A 12,315-nucleotide genomic window follows, 5' to 3' on the forward strand; every position below is an offset into this window, starting at 1 on the left:
ACCTAATACAACAATTTAAAAAAATAATATAACAATCTAAAATCAAATATTTACTACAAAATGAACAGTAATATTTATAACAGTTCAACCAAATAACCAACTATCAAACAACATAAATTAAACATGTCTCTAACTTCAACTGTAAAACATTCAAATAGCCTATTCAGAATCAGTCTCCTCTTCAGACTTAGACTCAGACTCCATTGCAGCTCATTTCTTACTTTTTTTTGAAACAATTTTTGGATCAAAGCCTGAGTTTCTTGAAATTCTTGCGACATTTGATCCACTTTTTGACGCATAGCTTCCATGTCTTCTTGGAAAACCGATGCCCCAGGACGACTGGAGGATGGTAGTACTCCAATCCCGTTGACTCGAGCTTTATTTATTATTTTCACGAGAAATAAAGATAAGAAAGTAAAAAGAAGTAAGAAAACAAACAAGAAACTTTTAAATTAACACCAAAACAGATAATTGTATAATATTTATACCTTTATTCACGCCACCAGCCTATTGTGTCCATCTGTGTAATGAATATAAAATATTTACATGTAAAAAAATTAAACATAACAAATATAAACATAAAGTATACCTAATAAATATAACAATATAAACATAAAAAAAAATGAAGATATCATTAAATTAATCCAATTTATTTCAAATTAGCATATAATGCGCTCTAATACTTAATTGATTGCATTTTCTTTATTTCTTTCCAATAATAAATGATATAATTAACACATAAATAGGGCATGGAGAATTTCCAAACGAAAAACCGAAACAGAGAAGTATTAACACTTAAGTTGTTTCTTAACTAACCAAACTTGAATGTATAAAAATTCTAACTCTTTAAAATATTTTTCAACTTTAACTATTATAATTTAAATTATAAGAAGTATTAACACTTAAGTTTTTTCTTTAGTTGTTTTTTTATATAAACAAGAATTCCATACTTATTGAACATATTCAAATTATTCCAAATTTTTTCTTGATTTACTATTGGATACATACAAGTATATAAGCCATTTTCACAAGACCATCTAACTAAAAAGAAAAAAATAGCCAATTAATCTAAACAAGTAAATTTTTAACAAGTCACTATATACATATTATATTGCAAAAAATTATTGCTAATTTATCTATACTATATTACAAATTATATAGCTAATTTATACATACTATTTTGTTAAATTAATGCAAAACAAATACCTGGAAAACGACCAACGGATGTGCTGCCAAACTAACACCGGAGGGGAGATAAGCCGCTGGATTCCTGCACCAAAAACGAGTTAAACAACTTGGGAACAAAAAAGTTGGGGGAGTGGGGCGGCTGGATGGGGAAATGGAGAGGGCGAGGGAGAGGGAGAGTGAGTGGAGTGTGGGAGAGAAGGGAATCATACCTTATATGGTTATATTAGAGGGAAAAATCAAGAAATATAGCGGGTGGGGGCAGAAAAGGAGAGGGGATAAGAGGGGAACAAACTAGAGAAGAAAGAAGAAAGAAGAAAAAACGGTCTAGGGCTATAATTAAAAATAAATTTGCGACCGAATCGGTCGCGAATTTGAAATTTGAATTTTCAAATTGCGACTGATTCGGTCGCAAATCCCGTTAACCTGTCAGACCTCGTTTGTATTGCACATTCCGACCAAATCGGTCGAAACATTTAATTTAATTCTTTTTTAATTTTAATTTTTGCGACTGATTCAGTCGCAAACCATAAAAAATATTTCGCGGTATTTTCTACGTAATTGAGTGATTGAATCAGTCGCAATTTTGAGCCAAAAATTTAAAAAAAATTAACATGTATTTTTAATAAAGTTTCCGACCGAATCAGTCAAAAATTGCGATCGATTTAATTCAGTCGCAAATTTGCTATTTTTTAGTAGTGTAATTTGCCCATTTTCTCGAAAAAAGGAAGATTAATATAGCTTGTATACATGAGACTCGATGGGTAGGAGATAAGGCGTGGATGTGGGCAAGTTCAAAATATGGTATTCTGGGAGGGAGGGGGCGGGAACGGGGTAGGTATCTTGGTTGATGAGGACCTCCATGATCTAGTGGTGGAGGTTAGGGGGATGAACGACTGGCTGATGACTATTGAGATAGTTGTTAAAGGATTTATTTTGAACATAACCAGTGCGTACGCACCCCAAGCAAGCTTGGACGAGGAAGTCAAAAGGTGTTTCTAGGAGGATTTGGATGAGATGGTATGTGGTATCCCGCATACTGATAAGCTTTTCATAGAAGGAGATTTCAACGACCACATTGGAGCGACGACTGGGGGTATGATGAGGTGCATGATGGCTTTGGTTTGGAAGATAGGAACAAGGGAGGAACTTCTCTTTTGGACTTTGCTAGAGCGTTTGATTTGGTGATAGCAAACTCGAGTTTCCCAAAGAAGGTGGAACACTTTGTCACCTTCCGGAGTTAGGTAGCATGACTCAGATTGGTTATTTCTCTGCAGGAAATCCTATAGAGGTCTTTGCACGGATTGCAAAGTCATCCAGAGTGAGAACCTCATGACCCTTCATAGGATCTTGGTCATGGACCTTGAGATCACAAGGAAGAAGAGGAAGAGGGTGGTGTATAGCCAACCTAGGATCAAGTGGGGAGCCTTGACGGAAGCCAAAATATTGCTTTTGGGGGGTTAAGTTGATAACTAGGGGGGTTTGGAGGAGTAGCTGGGACGCAAGCACTATGTGGACCACGACTATGCAGTGCATTAGGGAAGCCGCTAGAGAGGTATTAGGAATCTCAAACGGTTACTCTGGTAGACACAGAGGAGACTAGTGGTGGAAGGGAGAGGTGCAAGGAAAAGTAGAGACCAAGAAAGCGACGTATCTGAATCTAGTAGAAAGTGTAGGCGGGGAGGAGAGAAGGGTGAATAAGGAGAAATATAAGTTAGCTAAGAAGGAGGCGAAATTAGCAGTTACGGCGGCCAAGACTGCAGCTTTTGGTAGTTTGTATGAAGAACTCGAGGGCCGAGGTGGGGATAAGAGGTTGTTCAGGTTAGACAAGGTGAGAGAAAAGAAGGCTCGTGACTTGGATCAAGTGAAATGCATCAAGGACGAAGAAGGTAGAGTTTTGTTGGATGAGGGGCTTATCTGTTGGACATGGCACACCTACTTCCATAGTCTCTTGAACAAGGAGGGGGGCAGGAACATTGTACTGGGTGATTTAGAACTCTCCAGGAGTCGTTGCGACTTTAGGTATTGTAGACGGATTAGAGTTGAGGAGGTTGAGGGGTCTATGTATAAGATGAGTAGGGGCAAAGCGACCGGGCCGGATGAAATCCCGGTGGAGTTTTGAAAGAGCGCGGGCAAGGTGGGCTTGGAGTGACTCACTAGGTTATTTAATGTCATTTTTAGAACGAAGAAGATACCCGAGGAGTGAAGGTGGAGCATGATGGTTCCTTTATACAAGAACAAGGGTGATATCCAAAATTCCAATAACTATCGGGGTACCAAGCACTCAACTACAGAGGCCATTCACCTTGTTAGGAGTTTGATGGAGCAGTATAGGGAGAGGAAGAATGACTTACATATGATGTTCATCGACTTAGAAAAGGGTGTACGATAAAGTCTCGAGGGAAGTTTTGTGGAGATGTTTGGAGGCTAGAGGTGTACTTGTTCCCTACATTAGGGTGATTAAGGACATATATAATGGAGAAAAGACCCGAATGAGGACGGTAGGAGAGAACTCAGATCATTATCCGGTCATGATGGGTTTGCACCAGGGGTCGACACTTAGCCCTTTTTTTGTTTGCCCTGGAGATAGACGTTCTGACGCGCCACATCTAAGGGGAGGTGCCGTGGTGCACGTTATTTGCAGATAATATTGTATTGATTGACGAGATGCGAGGCGGTGTGAATGCGAGGTTAGAGGTTGGAGGCAGGCCCTGGAGTCTAAAGGTTTCAAGCTGAGTAGGACCAAGACAGAATACTTGGAGTGTAAGTTCAGTGGTGAGACTCAGGGAGGGGAAGGGGAGGTGAGACTGGACTCACAAATCATTCCTACGAGAGGAAGTTTTGAGTACCTTGGGTCTATTATTCAGGGGAATGGGGAGATTGATGGATATGTCACACATAGTATTGGGGCAGTATGGATGAAACAAATACTCGCTTATGGTATTTTGTGTGACAAGAAGGTGCCACCAAAACTTAAAGGTAAGTTCTACAGAATGGTGGTTAGGCCGACTATGTTGTATGGGCTGAGTGTTGGCCTGTCAAGATCGCCCATGTCCAGAAGATGAAGATAGCAGAGATGAGGATGTTGAGATGGATATGCGGGTGCACCGGGTTAGATAGGATTAGGAATGAAGTTATTCGCGACAAGGTAGGTGTGGCCCCTATTGAGGACAAGATGCGTGAAGCGAGGCTTAGGTGGTTTAGACATGTGAGAAGGGGGAGCACAGATGTCCCAGTGAGGAGGTGTGAACGGTTGACATTGGAGGGCCTACGGAGAGGTAAAGGTAGGCCGAAGAAGAAGTGGGAAGAGGTGATTAGGCAAGACATGGCGCAGCTTCAGCTGACCGAGGACATGACCCTTGATAGGAAGACGTGGAGGTTGAGGAAGGGTAGGTGGTCTAGATTGTTCATCCTGGTAGTATTAGTACGCACTCTTGCATTCTATTGGTAGTAGGTTTTTTTGACTACCCGTCGTTTTCTTTCATATTGATCATCTTATTATCGTATTGTTTTTACGCTGCTTTAACATGGCTTTTTGGTATTGTCCCTCCTTGTCTATCTCTTAATTAGTATGGTGCTTATGTTTTCCTGAGCCGAGGGTCAATTGGAAACAGCCTCTCTACCTTCACAAATTAAAGGTAGGGGGATAAGTTCTGCGTACATACTACCCTCCTCAGACCCCACGATGTGGAATAATACTGGTATTTTGTTACTGTGAAATTGTATTACACCAAAGCGATGAATTAGCTTTAATCATCATTACGAATGTATTTTTTAGTAAAAAACTTTAAATTAAAAATAACGAGAAATCATTTTAGGTATTGTTAACCCGTGTTAAAGACCTATATATTTTAATTTATGCCAGCAATGAAGAGGGTGACTGAATATTTCATTAATAATGCAGAGTTCTATGTAGAAATTATTTTTTCTTACGCAAAGAACAAAACAAGTCCTAAGAATATATTTTTTAGGCCTACATCTATATCAATGTCCATGTCTGCGGTATGTATTTATGTATACGGTCAAAATTGGGCCTACCCGATTTTGCTATTTGATCGAAACAAAAGAGTTGCATCAGGGGTAATCTCGTAATGAGTTAGGCCCGTGCTCGAAGACGAGGCATCGAGTCCAAAGATCGAAGTGTTCGTCGAGACCGAGGCCAAAATCAATCGAGACTAAGTATGACCGACTTCGAGTGAAATGCAATAACGGAAAGGCGAAATGTCCGTAACTGGTCGGAGATCACGGCGGAAATCTCGGAGCAGATCAAATAAAGGGCGGTTATTTGTATCAATCATGAGATTTACTTTCGTAATTAGAATTGTACCACAATTAGGATTCCTCTAGTATATAAAGAGGGGTCCCCGTCATTTGTAGACACCTTACATTCATACTGATCAAAGAAATATAATATTTCTCTATTGATCATCAATTTATTGTTCTTTAACTGTTCTTGCTTAACTATTCTCGAGGGTTCATGAGCTCGAGGACGCTGTCCAAACATCGGTTTGTTTCATATTCTTGTCAATTCCATCACTTATCTCTAAATTAATCAATTGGTATTAAGTGAAATCATGCCTCCCTAAAACCACATTACAAGTTTAATTATTACTCAATTTTTAGGGTAAACAGTTTGGCGCCCACCGTAAGGCTAAGGATAATAGTGAATGCTTAATATTTTAGCCTTCATAACACACATTGCTTTTACGCTTGTTCTTGTGAGTATTTTTTATTTCAGGAATCAATATGTCAAACTCCCAAGCAATACCTACTCACACTGACACCGGCCTTGGTCTTCATGGCAAAAACGAGCACGTAGTCACCCCGGGAAACGGAGTACCTCCAATCAATCCCGACGCACCACAGGTCGTGGATCCAGTTGATGTCAATTATCATGTCACCATTCATGGAGATTTAGGCGGTGACCTTGAAAATAGCGTCCGTAGAGACGCCCGAGCAGCCGATTGGAACACACAAAATGGTGAAGAAGGCGGAATTAGCCATCGAATGATATCTGATATGCTACAAACTTAGCAGGCCGCGATAACGCAACTTCAAAATCAGAATCGAGCCCCAAGCATAATCGAACTCGATACATCACAGGAAGTTGCTCATAGGGTCGGACCCGTGTAGGAAAAATTGAATGATAGTCGATCGGGAACTGATCCCGCCATCATGAAAATGCTCGAGAAACTCACTATAGAATTTGGTGAATAGAAAATCGAGGTTAATGACCAAAAGGTGGAAACGTACAACTCACGAGTCGACCAAATACCGGGGGCACCCCCGATCCTAAAGGGTGGATTCGAAGAAGTTCGTGTAGAAGCCTTTTCCTCAAAGGCGGCTCCGAAGCCCATTCCTAAGAAGTTCCGTATGCCAGACATCCCCAAGTACAACGGGACCACCGGTCCTAATGAACTCATCACTTTGTACACATTTGGAATAAAGGGAAATGACTTAGAGGGTGATGAGATTGAATCCGTTTTGTTGGAAAAATTTGGAGAAACTTTATCAAAGGGGGCAATGATATGGTACCACAATTTGCCGCCAAATTCCATCGATTCTTTCGCCATGCTCACTGATTTGTTCACACACGTCGGAGCAATAAAGGTCGCGACCAGGAGTCGGACCTCTTCAAAGTGAGACAAAAGGACAATGAAATGCTAAGGGAGTTTGTATCTCGATTTCAGATGGAGCGCAGACCTACCCCCGATTACCAATGATTGGGTTGTCCAAGACTTTACTCAGGGTTTGAAAGAGCGGAGTTCGATAGCATCACGTTAACTAAAGCAGAATTTGATTGAGTATCCAGCAGTGACCTGGGCCGATGTGCATAATCGGTACCAATCGAAGATCAGGGTTGAGGATGACCAGTTGTGAGCTCCATCCGATTCCGTTTACCTAAACAGGTCCGAAGGTAGGATTCAAAGGGACATCGATAGAGAGCCCCGATCAAACAGAGATCGATACCAACCATATAGCGCAGATCGAAGGATTAACGGATCGGGACATAATCCCATTCGAAATGATCGAAGGAAAGATCGAGGTCAAAATTCTCGAGGGCTCATGAGTAAGAATGGCTTCGATAAACACGTCGAGCCTAAGGAAACACCACGGTTATCGGAATTCAACTTCAGCGTCACTGCTTCAGGTATTGTGTCGGCCACTGGACGAATCAAGGATACTAGATAGCCCTGACCCCTGCAAACCGATCTAGCTCAAAGGAATCCCAATCAAATGTGCAAGTACCATGGAACCCATGTTCACAGGACCGAGGACTGCAGATAATTAAGGGAGGAGGTAGCTCGTTTATTCAACAAAGGTCATCTTCGAGAGTTCTTGAGTGACCGAGCAAAAAATCACTTCAGAGACAGGGATGCAAACAGGAAAAACGAACAAGAAGAACCGCATCACATGATTCATATAATCATCGGTGAGGTAGATATCCCTCAGGGTCCGACATTTAAACGTACCAAAGTTACAATCACAAGGGTGAAGCGTACCCGGGACTACTTACCAGAAGATACCTTATCCTTCAATGACGAGGATGCAGAAGAGATCGAACAACCTTACAACGACGCACTGGTAATATCTATCCTTATGAATAAAATCCAAGTTAAACGTGTGTTGGTTGATCCAGGTAGCTCGGCGAACATTACTCGATCGAGGGTGGTGGAGCAACTCGGCCTTCAGGATCAAATCGTGCCTGCAGCTCGAGTGCTCAACGGTTTCAACATGGCGAGTGAAACCACCAAAGGGGAAATCATGTCGCTAGTGAATGTGGCCGGAACTATCCAGGAAATGAAGTTCCACGTGATTGAAGGAGATATGAGGTACAATGCGCTGCTCGGAAGGCCTTTGATCTATAATATGAGGGCAGTACCTTCAGCGCTTCATCAAGTCCTAAAATTCCCAACAACGGAGGGAGTAAAATCGGTGTACGGCGAACAACCAGCAGCCAAGGAGATGTTTTCAATTGATTAAGTAATACCAGTATCGGCACTGACATCAACCAAGGGATCAGAATCAAAGGAAAAGTAGGGAGTCAAATAGCAACCACAGTCGCCGGCTTCGACCAGATCAGGACAGCAGGAGACTCTCGAGGTTGATGATTGTATAATACCTCAAACATTCGTAATCCCCGATGATTTCGATGCCACAAAGTCAACGGTCGAAGATCTGTAGCAAGTCATACTGATCGAGCATCTTCCCGATCGAAATGTATACCTGGCACGGGGTTAACTCCCGAGCTCAGGGAAAAACTCATTAAATTCCTTATCGAAAATATGGATTGTTTTGCTTGGTCCCACCTTGACTTGACAGGGATCCCATCGGAGATCACCACTCATTGATTGAGTTTGGACCCGAAGTTCGGACCGATAAAGCAAAAGAGAAGGACGCAATCCGAAGTAAAGCATACATTCATCAAGGACGAGGTAACCAAACTTCTCAAAATAGGATCCATCCGGGAAGTAAAATATCCCGAGTGGTTAGCAAACGTAGTTGTAGTTCCCAAGAAGGGGAATAAACTTAGAATGTGTGTAGATTACAAAGACTTAAAAAGAATTCCCTAAGGATTCTTTTCCACTGCCGAATATCGATCGCATGATCCATGCCACCGTCGGCCACGCGATCCTCAGCTTTCTCAATGCCTACTCCGGAAAAGACCTCGTTTATCACTAAGTACAGTACTTATTGCTATAATGTAATGCCGTTTGGGCTAAAAAATGCTAGTGCTACTTATCAACGCTTAGTGAACCTTATGTTTGAAGAACAAATAGGCAAATCAATGGAGGTTTATATTGATGACATGCTAGTTAAGTCCCTGCGCGCAGAAGATCATTTGGCACATTTGTAGGAAACCTTCGACATATTGAGACAGTACAACATGAAGCTCAACCCCGAGAAATGTGCATTCGGGGTTGGTTCAGGCAAGTTCCTCGGCTTTATGGTATCAAATCGGGGTATCGAGATCAACCCCGATAAAATCAAGGCAATCGAAGATATCACAGTCGTGGACAGCATTAAGGTTGTACAAAGGCTAACAGTACGGATAGCTGCTTTAGGCCGGTTCATCTCGAGATCTTCTGATCGAAGCCACAAGTTCTTCTCACTTCTCAAAAAGAAGAACAATTTTACTTGGACGCCGGAATGCCAACGGGCATTGGAAGAATTAAAACAATACATTTCGAGCCAACCGTTGCTTCATACTCCGAAACCGGACGTGCAACTCTACTTATATTTGGCAGTTTCGGAGGTCGTGGTAAGTTGTGTCTTAGTTCGAGAAGAACAAGGTACGCAATTTCCTGTTTACTATGTTAGCCGAACGTTAAGTGAAGCAGAGACCCGGTACCCACACTTAGAAAAACTAGCGCTTGCTCTAATAAGAGCCTCTAGGAAATTAAAACCATATTTTCAATGTCACCCGATTTGTGTTGTAACCATTTATCCCCTTCGCAAACATTTTGCACAAGCCCGAGCTCTCGGGTCGACTGGCCAAATGGGCCATCAAAATCAGTGGGTACGATATCGAGTATCAACCCCGAATGGCCATCAAGTCTCAAATCTTAGCAGACTTCGTGGCCGATTTTACACCAGCCCTCGTGCCCGAGGTCGAAAAGGAGCTATTGCTAAAATCGAGTACATCCTCAGGGGTGTGGACCTTTTTCATAGACGGTGCTTTGAATGTGAAGGGGTCCGGGCTAGGCATCATTTTGAAGCCACCCACAGGCAATACGATTAGACAATCTATCAAAACCCCTAAGTTTACTAACAATGAGGCCGAGTATGAGGCCATGATTGCAGGTCTCGAGCTGGCTAAAAGTTTGGGAGATGAGGTCATCGAGGCCAAGTGTGATTCCCAGCTCGTGGTTAACCAGGTCAACAAAACCTTCAAAGTCCGAAGATCGAATGCAAAGGTACTTGGATAAATTGCAGGTAACCTTACACTGGTTCAAAGAATGGACCCTACTGCATGTACCTCGAGAACAGAATGGTGAGGCCGATGCTCATGCAAACTTAGGGTCATCAGTCGAAGATGATGAAATTAGCTCGGGGACTGTCGTACATCTTTCAAAATCGGTGGTTGAAGAAGGTCACGCCGAAAGAAACTCCACAAGCCTAACTTGGGGTTGGAGGAACAAAATATCGATTATCTAAAGAACAAGAAACTTCCATCGGACTCTAAGTAATCGAGGACTCTTTGAACAAAAGCTGCACGATTTACATTGGCCGAAGATGAAACGTTATGCAGAAAGATGTTCGATGGGCCGTTGGCAATATGCTTGGGTCCGGGAGACACCGACTACGTCCTATGAGAAATTCACGAGGGCGCTTGCAGGAACCATTCCGGCGCCGAATCACTAGTTCACAAAGTCATCAGAGCAGGATATTATTAGGACGGTATGGAAAAATATACTAAGGAGTTCGTTCGAAAATGTGACAAATGCCAAAGGCATGCGCCGATGATCCACCAACCCGGAGAGCAACTTCATTCGGTCCTATCCCCCGTGGCCATTCATGAAATGGGGGATGGTTGGTCCTCTGCCATCGGCCCCAGGTAAAGCTAAGTTCATTTTATTTATCACTGACTATTTCTCTAAATGGGTTGAAGCGCAGGCTTTCGAGAAAGTCATAGAGAAAGAAGTAATAGAATTCATCTTGGATCATATCGTATGCCGATTCGGGATACCCACCGAGATAGTGTGCGACGATGGAAACAATTTATCGGCAGCAAAGTAACAAAGTTCCTCGAAGATCACAAAATAAAGAGGATATTATCGATGTCGTATCATCCTAGTAGGAACGGACAGGCCGAATCAACGAACAAGACCATCATTCAAAACCTAAAGAAAAGGTTGAACGATGCTAAGGGGAAACGGAGAGATATTTTTTCCCGAAGTCCTTTGGGCATATCGGACAACGACAAAATCTAGTACGGGGGCAACGCCGTTCTCCTTAGTATATGGCGCCGAAGTTGTGATCCCGGTCGAAGTCGGGGAACCAAGCGTTAGGTTGCGGTACACAACGGAAGAATCAAATCACGAGGCTATGAGCACAAGCCTCGAATCGCTAGACAAAAAATGGGAAGCCGCCCTCCTTCGAATGGCCGCCAGAAACAACGAATCAAAACATACTATAATCGAAAAGCCAATCTTCGACACTTATAGGGGACTTAGTTCTGAGGAAAATCACCCTCAATACTTGAGACCCACACGAAGGGAAACTCCGCCCAAAGTGGAAAGGGCCATATCAGGTCCTAGGTGTCGTCAGAAAGGGATCTTACAAACTTGGCACAATGGAGGGCGAACAATTGCCAAACAATTGGAACATATCACTCCTCAAACGGTATTATTGCTAAGGTATGACTTTCTCCCGTTTCATTTGTATTTGATACTAACTTATTGCAGGTGTTCGATCGAAGACGTCGAGAAGCTCTTCAACACGAATACCTTAGGTTTTAAAGCACGCGTTGCACTCTTTTAATCTTAGATCGGTTTTTATCCCAAATGTGCTACTTGGGGACAAGTCAACAGTATCCGAGGGTGATTTACAATCAACCTCGAATACTGGGGGCCATCACCCTTGGATGTTATATTTTCAAAGAAGATGTTTCGTGTCAACAGGGTCTCGATAGGAAAATTTTGTAAAGGGTCAAACGATCAAACAAACCGTGCCCATGTAGATTGCCCGAGCCCTAATGACAAAACATGTACGCATGAATGATCCTATGAAAGAAGTACCTTTTTCCTTATCGGATGTCCCATGCCTTAGTGAAATTTTGACTTTACAATTTCATACTTACGATATTTTACGGAAACCGGCTCAAGATCCAATCACAACTAAATCTCGAGCAACTAACTCCGTACTCGGGAACTGTCATCCGAAAATCGACACGCTCGAATTGTTAAACTTTGAAATCTTAAGACCTTAAAAAGGCAATCCTCGATTTGATAGGCCACGGCCACCCCACTCGGGGACTAACACTTCGAACAGGTTTGAAGTATAATCGATAGACAAGCCCAATGAGCAAATATCAAGTTAAAGGCTACGGCCAAACTAACACGGTTCGGAGACGTCCGAATTCCGTAATCAAACAGATCTTCAAATATTTTCATAAAACCGGTTAAA

At 42.3% G+C, this 12,315-nt stretch overlaps 1 protein-coding gene across 1 annotated transcript; it reads left to right on the plus strand.

Annotated features, from left to right (window-relative positions):
* LOC109227732 lies at positions 2,203-3,307 on the plus strand. The gene is made up of 3 exons (XM_019392930.1): positions 2,203-2,291; positions 2,377-2,506; positions 2,798-3,307. The coding sequence occupies exons 1-3, from the start codon at positions 2,203-2,205 to the stop codon at positions 3,305-3,307; spliced, it is 729 nt and encodes a 242-aa protein (XP_019248475.1).

This window comes from Nicotiana attenuata, chromosome 6, assembly GCF_001879085.1.
Source record: "Nicotiana attenuata strain UT chromosome 6, NIATTr2, whole genome shotgun sequence".
NCBI classification, from domain to species: Eukaryota; Viridiplantae; Streptophyta; class Magnoliopsida; order Solanales; family Solanaceae; genus Nicotiana; species Nicotiana attenuata.

Excerpts from the sequence above, each read along its gene's own strand:
- LOC109227732 (XM_019392930.1), top strand. The coding sequence starts at position 2,203 with ATGGTATGTGGTATCCCGCATACTGATAAGCTTTTCATAGAAGGAGAT. Across the intron at positions 2,292-2,376 it reads ACGACTGGGGGTATGATGAG|CAAACTCGAGTTTCCCAAAG; the intron begins GTGCATGATGGC and ends ATTTGGTGATAG. Across the intron at positions 2,507-2,797 it reads GGATTGCAAAGTCATCCAGA|GGAGAGGTGCAAGGAAAAGT; the intron begins GTGAGAACCTCA and ends TAGTGGTGGAAG.